The sequence below is a fragment of the Bufo gargarizans genome, chromosome 4 (assembly GCF_014858855.1).
Source record: "Bufo gargarizans isolate SCDJY-AF-19 chromosome 4, ASM1485885v1, whole genome shotgun sequence".
Taxonomy (NCBI): Eukaryota; Metazoa; Chordata; class Amphibia; order Anura; family Bufonidae; genus Bufo; species Bufo gargarizans.
This window is the reverse complement of record NC_058083.1, coordinates 111,801,089-111,822,051: the sequence shown is the minus strand read 5'-3', so window position 1 is coordinate 111,822,051 and position 20,963 is coordinate 111,801,089. Positions and strand designations below refer to the sequence as shown.

Genomic DNA, 20,963 nt, shown 5'->3' with positions numbered 1-20,963 from the left:
TCAATGAAAAAAACCTTCAAAAATAAAAACGCCCACACATATTTGGTATTGCCACATCCATAACAACCAGCACTACACAAATATAATTTTATTTTTTATTTTATTTTTTTTATTTCCAAAAAATTTATTGGGAAAACTGCAGAACATTTACAGTAAAACAAAGTCTTTACAATCTCTCAATTCTTAGTGACCCAACTAATTATATATAAATATAAATATATTCAGCTCGTCTTTTCATAACATTTAGAAAACCCTCCCCTCCCTCCCCCCCGATTTGTGGTGCGTCAAAGTAGGACCCCTATATATAAAACAACTTGACCTCAGCTAATCGGACCTCCAACCACTCCATATCCTACTCCACTGGTGTTCAATTTCCCTCCGTCTATATATAATTTTCTCGTAGTTCTTTACCTTATCAATTAAATTTGTCCATGTATTTATGTCTGGAATGGATCGGGCAAACCAGGTCCGACTGATCAAAACTCTAGCCAACATCAGTATTCTACTCAGGAAGATCTTTTGATACTTGTGATTTTTTAGTTTGGAAAGATCATTAAGAACAAATACTTGTGGTTCAAAAGGAATTCGAATTTTTAGTTTACACATAATACAATTATTGATACCATTCCAGTAATTTATAAGTTCTGGACAGGTCCATATCATATGGAGAAAGTCTGCTCCTACAGTGTCACATTTGGGACAGTTGGACGTGTCTCTTAACCCGCATTTATTCATCCATAGGGGAGTTATATATAATCTGTGGCAAATATAGAATTGTATTAGAACATGGTTAAAGTTCTGGGATAATAAAGATAAATTCCCAAAAATATTCTCCCACCCTTCTATTTGTAAATTCGGACAATCCACCTCCCACGATTTTTGTCCTGGTGAGTGTATATCACTAAACCGTACCTTAAGTAATAACTTATATATATTTGAAATTTTTATTCTAGAAAGTGTGCCCCCTACCCAATCATTCAAAAAGGATAAATTATCTATATCCAACAGCCGCTTATCATCCAAACTAGATAACACAGATCGCAATTGAAAATACCTAAACCATGAAAGATTTTTTATATTATGTGTCATTTCTATAAAGGGTTTAATTTCTCTATCTTTAACTACCTGTGAAATATATAAAATTTTATTCTTCTGCCAAAATGTGTCAGCTGCAATTTCATCCAGCCTTTGTAAATACAAATTATGCCAAAGAGGCGTAAATGTAAGTGAACCCTTAACCTTCAACCATGTCCTAGTTGTAGCCCACACCTTAAGGAGTAGTTTTATAGTCTCTCTATAGCCTTGCTCATAACTCTTCAATAGACCAGATTCCAACAAGGTGAAAATATTATTGTGAGCGTGACTAGTTACCAACTTCCCCAGCAGTGCGCTGTTCTCTGATTCATAGCACATCAATAACTGGGCTGCAATAAAATACCCCTTAAAGTAGGGGAGATTTAAACCCCCGCACTCCACTGATTTATACAAATATTCCAACTTAATTCGAACTCGCTTTCTTCCCCATATTAAGTCATTAATTATTCTTTCCATAAGTTTAAAATGTTTGTCTTGTATCCAAATAGGTGTATTCCTGAGCACATAAAGAAATTGTGGTAATATCACCATTTTAACCAGTGAAACTCGATCAGCTCTAGACAGGGGAAGTTTCAGCCAGATCCCTATTTTAGCTCTAATCTTTACCATTATGGGGATCAAATTAAGTTCTACAAAGTTTTCGACCCGAGGCGATATAGTCAAACCCAAATATTGAAAAGTATCAACAATATCCAACTGTGTAACAGGAACCTCTTTCTGTGGCAGGGGGTCTATTGGGAGCAGACTGGTCTTGGCCCAGTTTATAAGAAGACCAGACACCTCACCAAATGCTTTAACCATTTGAATAATCCTAGGGAGAGTAGTTTCCGTGTGATCTATAAAAAACAGAACATCATCTGCATATAATGAGATACGGTCTTGTATTCCTAGCGTACCAAATCCTTTAACCTGATCGTCCTGCCTGATGGCCATCGCAAGGGGTTCGATATACATATCGAATAGTAAGGGAGATAATACACAAATATAATTGAAATTATACCCTACAGTGAACGCTGTAAAAAAGAAAACAAAGAAAATCCAGAATTACTCATTTATTCTTAGTCGCCACCGAAAAAACGTAATAACAAGCTGTCAAAAAGTGTTATTTACTTCAAAATGATTCCAGACCCAGAGAATAAAGATATTATTTTATTTATGCCAGAAATCGAATGCCGCAAAATTCATTATGTAAACACTCAGTGGCAGTATTGCTGTTTTTTTTACATCTCCCTCCCAAACAGAGTTAAAGGGCTTCTGTCACCCCACAAAAGTTTATTTTTTTTGGCTACTTATAATCTCTATACTGTGATATATCAATCTATAATGCTATTACTCATTTTGGTTCAGTAGTTAATTAAAAAAACTGACTTTTATAATATGCAAATTACCTGTCTACCAGCAAGTAGGGCGGCTACTTGCTGGTAGCAGCCGCATCCTCCTCTCATAAAGACGCCCCCTCCTCATGTTGATTGACAGGGCCAGCGAACGCGCTCGTCCTCTGCTGGCCCTGTCTGCATTCAAAATCTGGCGCCTGCGCCGTACCTGTCTTCAGTCGGCGCAGGCGCACTGAGAGGAGGACGCTCGCTCGGCCGCTCCTTCCTCAGTGCGCCTGCGCCGGGTGTAGATGTGACGTCATCGACGCAGGCGCTTTGAGGATGGAGCGGCCAAGCGAGCGTCCTCCTCTCAGTGCGCCGACTGAAGACAGGTACGGCGCAGGCGCCAGATTTTGAATGCAGACAGGGCCAGCAGAGGACGAGCGCGTTCGCTGGCCCTGTCAATCAACATGCGGGGGGGCGTCATTATGATAGGAGGATGCGGCTGCTACCAGCAAGTAGCCGTCCTACTTGCTGGTAGACAGGTAATTTGCATATTATAAAAGTCAGTTTTTTTAATTAACTACTGAACCAAAATGAGTAATAGCATTATAGATTGATATATCACAGTATAGGGATTATAAGTAACCCAAAAAAAAAGACTTTAGTGGGGTGACAGAAGCCCTTTAATCAGAAAGTTATATGTATCCCAAAATGGCACTATTAAGAACTACACCTTGTTCCGCAAAAAACATGCAATCATACAGCTACATAGACAAAAAAATAAAACAAGTTATAGCTTTTTGAAAAAAGGAAGAAAAACACTTGGTCAGTATGGCCCAAAACTGGCTGTTCACTAAGGGGTTAATTACTACCGAGAGCATGAGACCATTAAGTATCCAGCTGGCAGCCATGAGGAGGGTTCAGGTAGCCCCCTGGGCATTGGTCCACCAGGAAATTTCCTATTTGAGTCTATGGCCAAGTCCGCCCCTGGTGGCATGGGATTTGGGGCAAGCAACCATACATGAAAAGAAAGGTCGATAACTTTGAGTGTCTATTGTTTGACTGGACAGACTACAGCTTTTTCCCAGATAAGGCAATGCTTCTTTCCTGATTACTTGCAAGCCAGGTGCCATTAGTCATGGATAGGTAGTATATGCTGGAAATCTCAATGTACACTACTGTCAGGTGGTGATGGTATTATTTCCAGGTCCTCTACAAGGATGACTGACATATTTAGTCTGTAGGATAGGTGCAGGGTAGATGTGAACAGGCATAGGAGGATTCACACATTATATTTTGTTGTTTGAGTAACCCTCCACTTCAAACTTCTCGATAAAGGTATGATAGGGGCATGAATAGTTTCCTGATGTCTTACCTTAGTTTTGGGATGAAATAAGGATACTCCATGCTTGTTTATTGCAATAAGTACAATATCAGGCAATGATGGATCAGAAGATTGCTGAAAGGTAAAGTTTTCATTATCAATATTACATACAAGGGTATGAAATGCATTCCTAATAGAAATGAGCAAATTTCTTGAAATTCGGCTAGGGTCTTATTCACACAAGTTGGTCATCAGATTTGATTCAGGTCCGTATAAATTTGATCCTAATTGAAAGTAACGAATACATAACAAAGTTACTTTGTCTAGAATCGATTCCCTCATCTCTAATTTCTAATGCTTCTACTGGCAATTATTATTTTGCTTGTAAAAGACCAACTTCTTGCACACACATGTATATACTATACTGACCTTAACCTCGAAGAACGCAGAACCAAATGTCGGCCACCTGCTAATATACTTTAGAAATGCTATCTTGGCTTCTTCCACTGTTTTCTTCTCATGCTTACTATAAGCAGCTATTATGTTCTAGGAACAAAGGAACACATTTATTAATCAAGTCCCTGACGCACTGTAAAATAGTGGTCCAAGAAAAATATGAAGTACCCAATATGATGCTCTTGTGTTATTATAACTCAAAGTACATCTTGCTACTATTCTTTTGAAACATTTCACAGATTTTCCAGTTTATATCCAGCCAACCAAATTGAAAGTAGATATTGAAATATTGTAATATATGAACCAGGACAGCTTAGCTGATGTAGTGCTACATCCCAAATCTGACCTTTAACGGGGTTCTCCAGGAATGCAGATTTTTCAGCAAGTACTGTCAACCTCCATTAACAGAAGATTCATACTTACCTGCTTTCTGCCGCATTGGTCCTCCACAATGCCTCCCCTGTGTCCATGTTAAGGTCCCCTTCTTGTTTTCTTCCAGTGCTGCATAGGCAAGGTCACGTAATCTGCTGCAGCCAATGACTGGCTTCAGTGGTGATGTGCTGCTTCTGGCAAGTCGGGGACTGAAACATGGACACAGCACAGGGATTGCGGAGGACTGTAGCTGAGGGCAGCAGTATGAATCTTCTCTTTATGGAGGCAGGCTGTGGGCACTTGCTAAACAAAATCAGTATTCCTTAAGAACCCCTTTGAAGAGTCATTGAGCTTTCATATAACCGTTGAGGTCATAGAGACTTATCAAAGGTTTTGATTAGTGGGAGTGCTGAGCATTTTTGAAGTCAAGGAGACTCATTCAAGTCAAGGCAGACAGTGTGCACCTGTGAGGTTCGCTGCACACATCGCTCATGCACAGAAGCACTGAAGTCAGGCGCTGTACACCCAGCTTCACTGCACAGGGACCCTTAAAGAGATAGAGCATGTCTGAGCGAGATGTGGAGACGATAATTTTCTGTGCAACTATGAAACAGAAGAGCAGAATAATGGTACCACTGGGGACATGTTTAAAATCAGGGATGCCCTCCAGCAATTGCAAAACTACAACTCCCAGCATGCCCAGACAGCCTACAGCTATCAGGGCATGTTTGGAGTGCCGCAGGTTGGGAATCCTTGCCTAAAATAATAACGTAGTTAAAGGGGATGTTTGCTTTATTTATATTGATGACCTATCCTCATATACTTGCAATTACACCTGCTCACCGCAGCGGTGAGCAAGAAAACAATGAAGGGAAGGCACTGCTCACAGGACGTGGCCTTCTCTTCAAACAGCTGATTGGTGGTGGTGCCAGGTCTCAGACCCCCACCGATCTGATATTGATGGGCTGTCCTGAGGAAAGGGCAACAATATAAATAAAATGGGCAACCCCTTTAAATGTTGAACATCTGGATGTCAGGTTCCCTTTAAGTGTATGGGGCTGGCTGCAGGTCCCTGCACTGGTGGGTAAACAGATGTGCCGCAGGGATAAATTAGAAGGAAATGCAGCGCTGCATTAGCACCATTCCTGGAAAACATGAGGCTAGGGATATTTTCTATCTCAACTTTTAATTGCCAACTTAATTTCCTATGTGCATTCCCTGCTGATATATATTTAAAAAATTTTATTTGTCACCTACCTTCTTCCATTCCTCCTGTGTACTCATACGCAGAAGGTACTCTGGAACCAGATCCCGTAGGATTTTATTGAGGTTGGCAAACTGAGTGCGGTCGTTGTTGTACTGTATCTTGTATATCAGTCCAGCTAAGTTCACAGCATCTTCCACAGTACATCGGTGGTATCCACGCATATATTTTGGTAGCTCCTGAATATTACATTCAGATAACAAAGGACAATTAATCTTGCACCTTTTGATCCTCTATAGGCAAACTAAATACAGTACATCTTGTAGTGCAAATGACACTCACCTGATGATAGTGAAATATAGTATCAGCCTTGATATCCTTCCCTGGCTGAACAGATACCCACAGCTTCCGCATGAAGTACAACTGGAAGCTGGCAAAAGAAGGCGCTCCTGCATGACAAGATATGTCACTAGACTCAACATCACCTGATAAAATTATTTATCTGCAAGTCAAACACCATATGCACAATTTACCTGCAGTAGGACGGCTCTTTCGGATGTAGTCATTCAGCTGCCTCAATGCATCATAGAAATAATCTTGTTCGTTCAGACTTATAACCTGTAGCAAAATTATCACTCAGTGAATACATGAATATGTGCAACGGGCGCCTCCCCCAGGGGCCTCTATATATATAAAACGCGTTCCAGGTGTAGGAATGCCTAGTGGTATAGTGCGGCCTAAAATGTCACTTTATGTGTGTCACGGTGCTTCTACCTGGATACGGCTGGACCCCAAGTTTTCGCTCCGAAGCAATAAATAGGGGGAATAATTTAGGTATTTAGAAGAAATATTGAGTCCAGACCTTGTATGTAGTTGAACAGCAGCTTTAATTTGCATAAACGTTCTCCAAAACGGTTTACAGGCTTTGTCTTGGTCCCAGTAGGCTTTAACATTAAAACTGGCAGGCAAACTCAACTGTACTACATCTGTTTCTCTCTGGCTCTGCTGTACTGACAGGTTGACTGTATGGCTTTGCTTCTTCTTTATGTTGCACTTCTCTTTGTATGGTCTGTCTTTAGATTAGGCCTGGGAAACTCCTGGCTCCTGAGGCTTTAAGCTTTGGCCTCCGTGGCCAGCAGAGCTTAGGGTGCTCTGGCTGGCTTGGGCACGTTCAGCAGAGACATGCCCTGCACACCTTACCCTAGCAGGTGATAAGCTAGACTAACTCTAACTGGTCCCCATCCTCCCTGCAGGAAGTGGGGACTCGCCCACTTCTCCACAGAGGGGGGTTAGAATGGAATGGAAGGTTCTATTCTATCGAAATATAGCTCTGCCATATTTGCAGCCACATGCTGGTAAACCAGAGATATAGCATTTGAACAGTTACATGACAAAATAGGAATGCACATCGTGGAGGACCTGAACAAAATACATAAGATGACGTTTTGTTAGCCCATTAGAGATAGTAGCAGGGTGCAGGAGTGGTAACACAACTCTGGGGTGTTACATATGCTACTCCATAAGAGAGATGTACTAAATGATCATCACAATCATCGGCAATTATCCTTTCAACAAAACTTCATAAATCTTTTCTAAAGTTAGGGTGTAAACTAGCACTTTTTTCATTAGACTTTTTTACCCCAAAATTGGGGAGATATGTAAAGCTGTTTGAAACCAAAACTGCAAAAGTTCTACTGTGATTGGTTGCCATGACAACAAAGACAGTTTTTCTTTCACAGTTTCCATAAATCGACCTGTATGTAGCATATGTCAGTCCAGTGAAAAAAAGTAATCAAAATGTCTAAATGTATTGTCTATGTTTTAATAAAGGGAACCTGTCACCAGGATTTTGTGTATAAAACTGAGGACATGGGTTGCTAGATCGCCGCTAACACATCTGCAATACCCAGTCCCCATAGCTCTGTGTGCTTTTATTATGTAAAACATTTTTTTTATACATATGCAAATTAACCTGAGATGAGTCCTGTATGTGAGATGAGTCAGGGACAGGACTCATCTCAGGGTAATTTGCATATGTATCAAATAGTTTTTTTTACACAATAAAAACACACAGAGCTATGGAGACTGGGTATTGCGGATGTGCTAGCGGCCATCTAGCAACCCATGTCCTCAGCTCTATACACAAAATCCTGGTGACAGGTTCCCTTTAAGTGATGGCCTATCCTCGGGATAGACCCTCACTAGCTGTTCAGTGGGGTCTGACACCCAGCACCCTGCTGATCGCCTATTTAAACATAGCTCCAGCTCCAGAAGCAGAAACTTTGTCTACTTTTTAGTGGACTAAACTTATAATCGCAGAGCTGCTCCAATTTGTTTCAGTTTTTATCTTTCTATCATTTGCTATGATTTCAGGTGACTTAAGAATAAGTTTTCATGTGTGATTAACATTTTTTTGACCATTATATGACTTGGCTCAATTGTGTAGCATATGCTACATAGCAGAGTAGCTGCTTATGATGTCTCCCATACATAGCACACATAATGAAGAGGAGATCCTGCTCCCCTTCACTGTGTAGTACACTCATAAAAGCAGCAGCTCATTATACAGCAGTACTGAGCAGCATTGCTGTTAGTTAAGCTCTGGAGTCGTGTCCCTTCCTCACCATAGCCTTCTATGAGCAGCAACTGTATCCTTATTTTTCAATGTGCAAATTTTTATGTACAGATTTTATCGGGAAATTGAGAGTGGTGATCAGTGCAGGATGCTGGGGGAGAGAAGAAATGTCTTATATGGGGAGAATGAGGCATTTTTCTGTAATAAGAAACTTTGTCACATATATTATCCTAATTTATATTATTAATTTATAGAAAAAACTGTCAATCGGTACTCTTTAACACCTTCCCAACAGTTTTTTGACATTTTAATTTTTCACTGTATGCCTTCCCAGAGCCATAACGTTTCTTTATCTGTTCACATAGCCATATGAGGGCTTGTTTTTTGCAGGACAAGTTGTAACTTCTAGTGGTGTAGCTGGCCAGCTGGGACCTGTCCTGGGTTGCTAGTGTAGCTTGTACAGCTAGACCTGCCAACAGCCTTAGTGCAGTTCCTATGTTTATGTGTTAAAGACAAAAGCAGAGTTATATACTGTGACATTGTGTTTTGGATGTCATATTTCTGTTTTATTTTGTGTTCACAGAAGCAGAAAAGATAATATGCCTTTAAGATTAATTTTGTAATGTGAGGTAAACTCAGTGGCACAGCAGAAACAGTTATTCTGTTCTTTCTGGGCAGAAGTCTAGACCAATCACAGCCATCTTCTCATGCAGCAAGAATTTTCACCAAACACAGCCAGCCTCACAGACAGCCTGTCTGGGAATTCCCCCAGCTCCTGCTGCTAGAATCAGTATTCACCAGAGACAGGAGCTGAAGAGACATTCACTCCACTGAGAGCTGCGTTTTATGGGAACGGCGCTAGAGGAGTTACAGAGTAATAGACAGTCTGGTTAGACTAAAAGTCAGAGATATCAAAATTCTTCTAATGCCACAGCACAAAAGGCACTTCATAGTGCTGCGCCTGCCACAGTGGAACTATAGCTCTCAGAGGGCGAAGCGATAGCGCTCCTCAACTTGCACAGTAAAGAGCGCATTAGAGCAGCGGAGCGCCAGTCTATACCGCCGCGCAGCAACTGTTCCCTGAGTGAGCAAGCAAAGACACCTCAGCGGAGCTACCATAAAGGCCATAGAACGTGTGCATTAGTCAAACTGCAGCAGACTCTTAAAGTGGCAGAACAGCAAAGGCAAAATAGTCAGAGAAAGAACGCCAACCCTCCTGCGATCCCTAGAGAGAGAAAGAGACGCATGGTGAGAGGCCAAAGTCCAGAGCTAGAGTGCCTGAACTGCTATCCATGGAGAGACCATGTACTGCAGTCAGCAAGTTTCCCAACACCAGACCCAAAGTCTGCAGCAGCGTATATCCAAGGCAGCGCATTGCAAGTCATCACAGATCATCGTAAGTCATCACAGAGCATCGCAAGTCTGCACAGAGTATCGCATCACATCAAGAAAAGACAAGTCTCATTTATGACACACATTTGTTCCAGCAACCTTCAGATCGCACTATCCTGCTCTTCAGAATAAGGTCAGAAATAAGAGACTTTAAATAAAAACAAAGGACAGTTTGTAGTACACGGACTCTAAAGCATTTAAAGTGAAAGTCATTTATTGCCTGCATTTATCGCTGTTGCATTTAAAGTGATGGTCATTTATTTCTGCATTTGTCAGTATTGCACTTAAAGTGAAAGGACTCTTAAAGGGGTATTCCAATCACAATGATCACTGTTAAGTCTGTTAATGATTTGACAGTGATCAGTTTTGTAAATACATTTTATTACCCAATTCTCACCCTTTTTGAGAAAATAAGTCCCCTCTTACCTGATTGTTGTCTTTCGTCTCCCCTGGTTAAGGCCACCTCTCGCCTGTCGAATCCTGTGGCCGCGCTTGCACAGAAAACTTAAGATTTTCTCCCGGCCGGGCCGCGCAATGTCCTGAACGCGCACACCACCGCGCATGCGCCATGATGACTTCTTCCTTGCCAGTAAAATACAGAGCTGCACACGCCGGCTCTGTACTATACAGGCCAGGAATTAGTCACCAGGGCGCATGCACAGCGGCGTGCACGTTCAGGACATTGCGCGGCCAGAAGAAAATCTTCAGTCTTCTGCGCAAGTGCGGGCCGGGAGAAGTCGTCAATATAAGAAGTGAACGTCGCGCTCGCCGCAGGTAAGTATGAAAACTGCTGATGCGAATACCCCTTTTATATTCGTATTAATTGTCAGTATTGCATTTAAAGTTACATTTCTGAACCTAGTATTACCATGCCACTGTTAGAGGATACAAAAATAGATAGAGTAGAGGGGGAAGAGCAAGGGAACCTGTCTGAGGTAGAAGAGTCTGATGCAGCATTAGTCTTGCCTCAAACAAATATAGCCCAAACAGATTAACTAAGACGTTCATCACGTGCCATAAAACGGACACCAAAAATGCTGGAAAATTTGGAGCAAGAAGCAGCACTGGAAGCAAATGGAAACTATACCTTAAAGACATTTGTAAAAAGCTAAAGCAAGAAAGTATAAAAGGGAACTTGAGTGATATGGTAGAGACGGTAGAAGAATCTGAATCAGAACTTATGGCAGTATATGTCAACCTGCGGTCGTTTACAACACTTTCCCAGGATATTGTAAGGAACATGGACACATGTACTGCGGTCACAAAAGATTTTGTAAAACTCATGAGAGAACTATCATCTGCAGCAAACTATGATGAAGTTAAAGCAAGGAGTACAATGAACTAGCTTTTTATGAGAGACTATGCTAGGTCCTTAGGGGGAACCACAATCTCAAGTGTGACTTCCTTTGCTAGCAGAAGTGCCACCCACATATCAGAGTCCTCAAATACTTCAGCCAAAAGAAAGGAAGTAGCTGAACAACTTGTTGTCAAGAAAGCAGAAATTGAGATGGAAGCTGCCATTGAGGCACAGCGTCAACTGATGGCTGAAAAGCAAGTTGAAAAGGATGCACAACGCCATCAGATGGAAGCTGAATAGGATGCACAACGCCATCAGATGGAAGCTGAAATGAAGGCACAGTGCCATCAAATGGAAGCTGGAATGGAGGCACAGCGCCATCAAATGGAAGCTGAAATGGAGGCACAGCGCCATCAAATGGAAGCTGAATTGAAAAGTCTGGAAAGGCAGAACAAGTTAAGATCATAGAAGCCAGACAGAGTACATGAGGAGGATATGAGTCAGAGTAGTCATAGGTTCAAATCTGTACTAAGTGAAGAAAAAGACTCCTACTTTCCTTCATATGCCCAGGAGAATGGAAGGAAATCTCCAGCATGTAGTGAAGAAATAAGTTATTATCCTTCCATCCCTGCTCATAAAAACAGAGAGGCCTAGTCCAGTGTTAGGAAAAAGGTGTGTGAATTTACCCTCTATCCCTACCCGAAAAGATAAAGAAAAGGACTCACCCAATTCAGAACTAAGTGAGAAAATAGAACCGGATGATTCTATTCCTAGACGGCAATGCTCAGGAGAGTGTTACAACTATTGTCCCAACAGGACAACAGAAAACAGTCCTCGCTAGACTTCCCGTGCCGGAACCCACTGTATTTTCAGGAGACGTACTGAAGTTCATAGAGTGGAACGCATGTTTTAAAATGATCATTGAGCATCATTGCTTCAGTCCAATCGACAAGTTATTCTACCTTCTGAGATATGTTCGTGGGGAAGCAAAGAAAGTTCTTGAAGGTAACTTCTATCGAAAAGACGAAGAAGCCTACAAGCAAGCTTGGGAAAAATTTAATGCAAGATATGGTCATCCTTTCTTATTACAAAGAACTTTTAGAGAGAAATTGAATAAGTGGCCTAAAATAGGTCTTAAAGAACACTTCAGACTCCAAGAGTACGGTGACTTCCTGCCAGCATGCAGCAATGCCATCCCACATGTTCAAGGACTGGAAGTACTGAACGACTATCTAGAAAACCACAGGATGCTAACTAAGCTACCTAAAGAAGTGGCTTCTAGATGGAATCGCTATGTGACTGAACATTTAGATCTAGGTAAGGACTTCCTAAGTTTTAAAGAGTTCTCTGAGTTCATCAATAAGGAAGCACGGATAGCATGTAATCCAGTAACAGCATCTTACGTCTTAAAATCCTTAGAAGAAAGGCCTGCAAGAGATATAAGACGCGCAAGAGTAACTAGCTTTGCAACCAACACAGCAGCTAAAGGTCCAGATACCTACGAGAGCAAACCGACAAATCTTCAAACTACCTTCAAGTGTATGTTCTGTGGAGAGAACCACTCCATACACAAGTGCCAACAATTGAAGGTGAAGTCCCCAGAAGAAAAGATTTTTTTTTTTGCTGGATAACCAACTGTGTTTCGGATTCCTAAGAAAAGGCCATGTTACTAAGGAGTGTAAAAAAAAGGCCACATGCAGCGTTTGCAAAGGACGCCATCCCACACCACTACATGAAGAACGTGCAAAGAAATATAAATCCTCAATACCTAAAGATACTGAGAAAGGAAAGAAAGTATCAGTATTTTCTTGCAGAGTGAGGGAAGGAGAAAGCAATAGCACATCAATGGTTGTACCAGTGTGCATATAAAATCCTAAAAGGAGAAACAAAAAGGTATATGCCTATGCACACTAGATGCCCAGAGTGATGTCACCTTCATTGATCAAGAAATCTGCAAGAAATTACAAGTGGCTACAGAACCAGTGAAGCTCAAACTCACTACAATGATGGGGAGAGACACATTAGTGAACAGTCAAAGGGTTGAGAGTTAGAGGACTCCATTCAAACTGCACATTAGATCTACCTCCAGCTTATACAAAAGACGATATACCTTTAGATTGAGATCGCATACCTACCTGTGAAACAGTCAATGAATAGGAGCACCTATCTGTCATATCTCATGAAATGTCCCCGCTGAAGGAGTTTGGTGTTGGACTGTTTATAGGTTACGATTGTCCTGAAGCTTTGGTACCATGAAAGGTAATCACAGGAGGAAAGGGTGAACCCTACGCTGTTCAAACCAATCTAGGATGGGGTGTTGTTGGAGGAAAACAGCAGATTGCAAACTCAAGACAGGTGACAGGATTGTGATAATACAATGTGTCAATCAGCACTGCAGTTTGAAGTGGAGTAGCGGTGCACGTGTCTCAGGGCTGGCGTCCCCTATAGATAAGGAGAAAAGAGACCAGCACTCGCTTGTTTAGATAATCTTGCTGTGATTTATTGTCACATTCCAGTGACGCGTTTCGGCATACAATCTGGCTTTGTCAAAACAGTTTGACAAAGGCAGATTGTATGCCGAAACGAGTCACTGGAATGTGACAATAAATTACAGCAAGATTATCTAAACAAGCGAGTGCTGTTCTCTTTTTTCCTTAGGTGACAGGATTGTGTCATTGAATATCTGTCCAAGAGTTACGACTTTGCAGATATAAGTTCTAAAGAAATTAGTGTATCCCAAGAAGACATAAAGTTCATACACATTCTAGAAGAAAGTATTACGCAGAATCAACAAGGTCATCTTGAAATGCCCTTAACTTTTAGAGAACGACCTCGTCTGCCAAATAACAGAAATCTTGCCCTGGCAAGATTGAAATGTTTGAAGAAAAAGATGGGAAGAGATCCCAAATTCAGGCAGGATTATTTGAAATTCATGGAAGGCATCCTCGAAGAAGGACATGCAGAGAAAGTTAATGACAAACCTAAAGAAGGAGAAGTGTGGTACATCCCACATCAAGGTGTTTACCACTCAAAGAAACCAGATAAGATTAGAGTGGTATTTGATTGCTCAGCAAAGTACAATGGTGTTGCATTGAATGATCATCTACTAAAAGTACCAGATCCTACAAACGCTCTGCCTGGAGTACTCTGTAGATTCAGAAAGTATCCCGTAGCGGCCATGTGTGACATTGAAAAGAGGTTTCACCAGTTTCATGTGAAAAATGAAGATAGAGACTTCCTGAGGCTTCTATGGTGGGAGGACCGAGATACAGATACAGAGCCAGCAGAATACAGAATGAAAGTACACTTGTTTAGAGCAGCATCATCTCCAGGTTGCGCCAATTATGATATGAAGTACCTGGCCAATCAGAATGAAAGTATTGCCCATCAGCTGCAAATTTTCTGAAGAAAAACTTTTATGTAGATGATGGTCTCATAAGTCTAGAGTCTACAGAATCTACAATCAAACTAGTGAAAGAAAGCCAAGAGTTATGCGCAAGAGGAAACCTGTGCCTTCACAAATTTATCTCAAACAACAGAGATGTACTGGAATCCATCAGTGACTCTGAACGTGCAGCAACAATGAAGAATGTAGATCTGAATTATGATCATCTTCCAGTTCAGAACGTACTTGGTTTGGGATGGAATGAAGTATCTATTGAAGAGAAAGTTGCAACTAGACAAACCATTCTTTCCACAGCGGCTTCTATATATGATCTATTAGGATTCTTGGTCCCAGTAATCCTCAGAAGAAAAGAAAGTACAAGAAAATAGAACTTCATCACTTTTCAGGTGCCAGTAGTTATGGTTATGGTACTCCTACATCAGAGTAATAGGAGAAGAAAAGATACACTGTTCCCTGGTTATGGGGAAGGCAGAGTTGCACCTACCAGTATTCAGACAATACCAAGACTTGAACTGACAGCAGCCGTGGTTTCAGCATCAGTAAGCAAGTTTCTGAGAGATGAATTGGAATTGAAAATAGATGAAGAATATTTTTGGACAGACTCACAAGTTTTCCTAGGATACACAAACAACGAAACTCGAAGATTCCATATCTTTGTCGCCAACAGAGTTGAGAAAATTCAGGAAATAACAAATCCGGAACATTGGCATCACATTGACACAAAGCATAACCCAGCAGATCATGCTTCAAGAGGCCTGAATGTAACAGAATTGAAACATTCAAACTGGTTCACAGGCCCAGAGTTCCTTTGGGAAAAGGAAATCCTGCCCAGTAAAGGTTACACAGAATTGTCTATGGGTGATCCAGAAGTAAAAGTTGTACAAACATTGAGCACTGAAGAGTTGAAAAGACTTAGTCAAGAATCTAAAAGGCTTCCAAAACAACCACCCTTTGTACAAGCTTAATCCTGTTCTGCAGGATGGTATACTGAAGGTGGAAGGGAGACTGGAAAATGCATTGTTAGGCTACATGCAAACGACCGTTCCGTTTTTGGCCTGATCCGCAAAACACGGATGGCGTCCATGTGTCTTCCGCAATTTGCGGAACGGCACAAACAGCCTTTAATATAACTGCCTATTCTTGTCCGCAAAGCGCGGACAAGAATAGGACATGTTATATTTTTTTGCGGGGCCACTGAACAGAGTAACGGATGTGGACAGCACCATTGAAGTGAATGGGTCTGCATCCGAGCCGCCAAAACTGCGGCTCGGATGCGGACCAAAACAACGGCTGTGTGCATGAGGCCTTACCTAGCAGAGTGAAGCATCGAGTAATTCTACCCAAAAACTACCACAACATATCCTTACATCAAGGAAGAAGCTTTACCCAAAGCTTTTTGAGAGAAGGTGGTTACTGGATTGTGAAAGGAAGCAAAGTTATAGCAAAGTATATAAGTAAATGAGTAGTCTTCAGAAAGGCACGTAGACCTACAGAAGAACAAAGAATGGCAGATTTACTGGCAGATCGTGTAAACCCATCACCACCATTTCTTTATAGCGGAATGGATTGCTTTGGCTTTTCATCACCAAACAGAACATGTCTGAGCTCTAAAGCAATTCACCTGGAAATGTTAGAGGATATGTCAACTGACGCATTCATCAACGCCTTAAGATGTTTCATAGCCATTAGAGGTACTGTCAGAGAGCTTAGATCTGACCAAGGATCTAATTTTGTTGGAGCAAAAAATGAATTGAAGAAAGCTCTAAAAGAGATCGGTAAAGAAAAGGTAACTGAGTATTTGTTAGAGAAACAGTGTGATTTTCATATGAATGCTCCACATGCAAGCCATACAGGAGGAGTTTGGGAAAGACAAATCAGAACTGTGAGAAATGTGTTAAATCCAGTGTTGAAAAAGAACGTCGGAAGAATAGATGATGCTTCACTTAGGACCCTATTCTATGAAGTAATGTCTATTGTTAACAGTCGTCCCCTTACAGTTGATAACATCAACGATCCAACAAGTTTGGACTCTTTAACTCCCAACCATCTACTTCACTTTAAGTTGGATTACATACTGCCACCGCCTGGCAAGTTCACTAAAGAGGATTTATATACCAGAAGGAGATGGTGAAGAGTTCAATATCTATCAGAACAGTTTTGGAATAGATGGAGGAAAGAGTACTTAGCCAATCTTATGCTAAGAAGTAAATGGCAAACACCCAGAAAAAATGTCCAAGTTGGTGACATAGTGTTAGTAAAAGAAGAAGATTTACCTAGAAGTCAATGGAAATTGGCCAAAGTTCGAGAAGTTCAAAAGGATGAAGACAAAGTAGTAAGAAGAGTATTACAAATAGACCAATCTATTAATGTCTCTAGGACTAACTTACACCTATTAATCCTACACCTCCTATATCCTAAAACCTAACCTTTAATTGTAGCAGGCAGAGCTACAATTTCATTCATAAAGTAGGCGACGCAGGCACGTGACATCAGTGAGTTCCGGCCGGCCGGCCGCCCGCCCTGCCTGCTACAGGGCATTTAGTAAGTAGTACAGATGGGGCTGGGGATCGGAACGTTAATGAAAGCTATTATTTTAAAATGTTTAGGCAATAAAGCAGTGAGTGAGCGGTGGGGCTGGAGTACAGTGACCGCACCGCCCCACCGCATTTGCATGACACCGACCCCTCCCACAGGTTTAGCTCCCGTATATTAGGGCATCTGTAGATGCCACTATTATAGGTTGTGGGATATGTGGATGGCACTGTTATGGGGGGGTGATCTGTGGATGGCACTGTTATGGGGGGTGATCTGTGGATGGCACTGTTATGGGGGGATCGGTGGATGCCACTATTATGGGGTGGGGGATATGTGGATGGCACTGTTATGGGGTGGGGGAATCTGTGGGTGACTCATATATAGCAGTGCCATCCACAGATCCACACCCCATAACAGTGCCATCCACAGATCTCCCTCCATAACAGTGCCATCCACAGATCACCCCCCTATAACAGTGCCATCCACAGATCAACCCCATACCAGTGCCATCCACAGATCACCCCCCCATAACAGTGCCATCCACAGATCACCCCCCATAACAGTGCCATCCACAGATCACCCCCATAACAGTGCCATTCACATATTCCCCCCCATAACAGTGCCATCCACAGATCACCCCCCATAAAAGTGCCATCCACAGATCCCCCCATAACAGTGCCCCCCTCAGATCCCCCCCATAACAGTGCCCCCCCATAAGAGTGCCATCCACAGATCCCCCATAACAGTGGCATCCACAGATCACCCCCATAACAGTGCCACCCACAGATCACCCCCATAACAGTGCCACCCACAGATCACCCCCATAACAGTGCCATCCACAGATCCCCCATGGTAATGTCATGCACAGACCACCATTAGTTCAAAACCCACCAAAAGCACACCTTTTGGTTGAAAATATTTTTTCCTCATTTTGCCCCTCAAAAACCTAGGTGCGTCTTATGGGCCGGTGCGTCTTATAGGGCCAAAAATACGGTATACGTTTTTTTTTTTTTTTTTGCAGGAATCACAGGATGGAAAACGTAGCACATCATGCTTCCATCCTGCAAAGTCAACCAATACTTTACAATGGAACTCTAAGGTGATGGATGCCACAGTATGGCATCTGTCTGAGGCATCCATTAACGTATACTTTTTGGGGGTATATTAAAAATTTGACAAAAACGTGATCTGAACCCAACCTAAATTTCTGGAAATTTTATATCACACTGTGGGTTTTGCAGCATACAGTATATGATGGTGACCATTGATGTTGTAGGGGGGGGATTACAATTTAACAATATAATTAGGGATGAGCGACTTTCATATTTTGAAACTCGTTTTTAGTTCGTGTTGTGGTATTTATTAAATTGCGCTATGGATCCCGTCACCACAGACCATAACGCAATTCCATGACGGAATGCATAACGGAATGCCTTTAGAGGCATTTCGTCATAATAGAAGTCTATGGACTGCATAACGGATCCGTCTGGTTTACGTTATGCAGGAGAGGACTCCAGCACAGGAGATGGATCCATTATGCAGGCCATAGACTTCTAATATGATGGAATAAATAACGGAATGCCTCTAAAAGGCATTCCGTTACTCATTCCGTCATAGAATTGCGTTATGGTCCGTGGTAACAGAATCCATAACGCAATTCAGTAAATACCACAAAACAAACCGAAAACAAATGTAAAAATATGAAATTCGCTCATCCCTAAATGAATAAATGATTTACACTGTATATGAACTAATTGCTTTTAGATGTTTGATTTAAAAAAAAAATGTATTAACTTTTTTGTGTACTTGAATTGTGATTGCCATTTTGAACAAATTGTTTGTACGATGGATAAATGCAGCTTACATGTTTAAGGCCAATAAGGCCCTAAATCAGAACCTAGGGTCAATTCCACATTGTTCTAGCAACTGGCACGGTTCACAGGAGTAAACTTGAGTTGTCATGAAGTGCATTTTTCTCATTAATTACTATTTAAAATTTTAACAAATTACTAAAAAGCTAAAATGATATTCCTTTTATTATCAGGAAAAAAGGTCAGAAATACATATTATATTATGAATTTCAAATATACATTAGCACTTTTTCAGAATAAGCTGCCATGTGGGTGTACAGGAGGAATAACTCTGTCTGGACATTAAATGACTTGTATCTGGCATTTTGCAGAAGTTTGTCCCTCTGCATTCTGTCTGTATTTCTAGTTTCTTTTTGAGCTGGAATCATGTCTGCCCATAGACTATACATGGAGAAACAGGAGATGCTGCTTCCTAACTCTCTGTGGCACAACCTCAGAAGTAATTGAGGACCTTACACTTCAGAACTAAGCAGTGTAGGAAATGTTCACATCTGCATTGGAGCCTGTTTTTGAGACCTCCATCAACGATTCCACCACAAAGAGCTGACAAAAGTGACTGCTGAATGGACCCTATTATAGTCAAAAAGGACTGTTCGGCTCTATTGGGTTCAGTTATGTGTTAAAATCCAGCACTTCTATTATTTTCATGTTCTGCTCCTCTAATAGAAAAGAACAATGGAATGACTAGAGCTGTAAATCCAACAGTGAAGTTACATATTAAATGGACTTAAAGGGGTCAGGAAATAGTGTTTATTATGTAGAGAAAGTTAATACAAGGCAATTACTAATGTATTGTTTTTAACCATATTGTTTCCTTTGCTGTCTGGATTCATTTTTCCATCACATTATACACGGCTTGTTTCCATGGTTACGACCACCCTGCAATCCATCAGCAGTGGTGTGCGTGCACAATATAGAAAAAAGCTCCAGCCAGTGTGTGCGTTTCATTCTAGCTAATTACACACTGGGTAATTGGCAGCACCTTTACACTGGCAGATTATCATTAATGAGCATCTGTATGAGTGAACCTGAGTGAATCTGCTTGAACATCGGACAGTGTAAAGGGCCTTTTACAAACCAGCAGCAGTCACTTTATCTGTCTCTGCCTATCCCCGGCAGCCCCTCCCTTATCCTCCTTCCTTTTTCCTCTGCATAGACTTCTATGTAAACTCATCTTTCAGTGATCAGGCAGTCATTTTCACTGAACAAAGACCTGAGCTACTGCCATCGCTCGTCCTCATACAGATTAAATGTTTCTGGGCAGAAGAGTGCTCTTTAGACAGAAAGATCTGCTTCCCAGGAATTAATATTTAGGTGTCCGCATGAAAGATTGTTTCACCCAATGAATGAGCATTTACCATACATTGGCAGATCATCAGGAATGATTGTTTTTACAAATGTTCGTCCCTGATAATCTGCCCAATCGGGCAGTGCAAATCTAAATTTAGTGAAGGTGGCCAGAGGAGAAGCCTGATAAAGAGAAGGATGCATCTTTCTTAAATAAAATATATTACAACGTTTCTTATATTCACTTTTTTACTATTCATTTATGAAAAAATTAGACGTTAATTTGTTAAATCAAAATATTAATCTTTAATAAAATTGTTAAAGACTTTACCTTGTCTCCTATTTTTAAAAAGATGCTGAAGCCATCCCAGGAGCTGAGCTGCAGCTTGTTAGAGATGTTCTGACACACTTCTCTCACCTTAGTGTTTGTACCAACTTCAAAGGCCTATGGAAATGTGTGACATAACGGAGATATTACTATAAATTGCTGGGTCCCTTTATTCTCACAGTCTGTCTGTATTTAACAAAATTTTATTGAGAGCAAGCTGATTTTAAACCATGTGAAGGTGTCCACACCTGCCAGCTATTCTTCCCTACTCCCCCATACACATGCACACTTGGCTTGGCAGAGAGTGCCTGCATTTACTGTGGGGAGAAGGGAATAAGCCAATGGCAGAGGAGCTTATATCCTGTGGGAACAAAGGATTGGGCTTGCTGAAATCCAACATGCTCAATTCTCTTTCCCCTGACATTTGCCATTGGGAGAGAATTAGCACACCCCTATATATATATATATTAGACACTCGTTTAATTCTGCCACAGCTGGTGTGCCT

General features: G+C 41.3%; 1 protein-coding gene across 2 annotated transcripts in view; it reads right to left on the bottom strand.

The window, feature by feature from the left end:
• The window catches only part of MYO7B (myosin VIIB), a 191,270-nt gene that overhangs the window by 11,918 nt on the left and 158,389 nt on the right, over positions 1-20,963 (bottom strand). For both annotated transcript variants that reach the window (XM_044290687.1, XM_044290688.1), the window contains 6 exons: positions 20,462-20,575; positions 6,301-6,385; positions 6,110-6,216; positions 5,821-6,006; positions 4,165-4,281; positions 3,787-3,870 (listed from right to left, as the gene is read on the bottom strand). In XM_044290687.1, the coding sequence (XP_044146622.1) occupies positions 3,787-3,870; positions 4,165-4,281; positions 5,821-6,006; positions 6,110-6,216; positions 6,301-6,385; positions 20,462-20,575 (693 nt within the window). The remainder of the gene's footprint in view (positions 1-3,786; positions 3,871-4,164; positions 4,282-5,820; positions 6,007-6,109; positions 6,217-6,300; positions 6,386-20,461; positions 20,576-20,963) is intronic.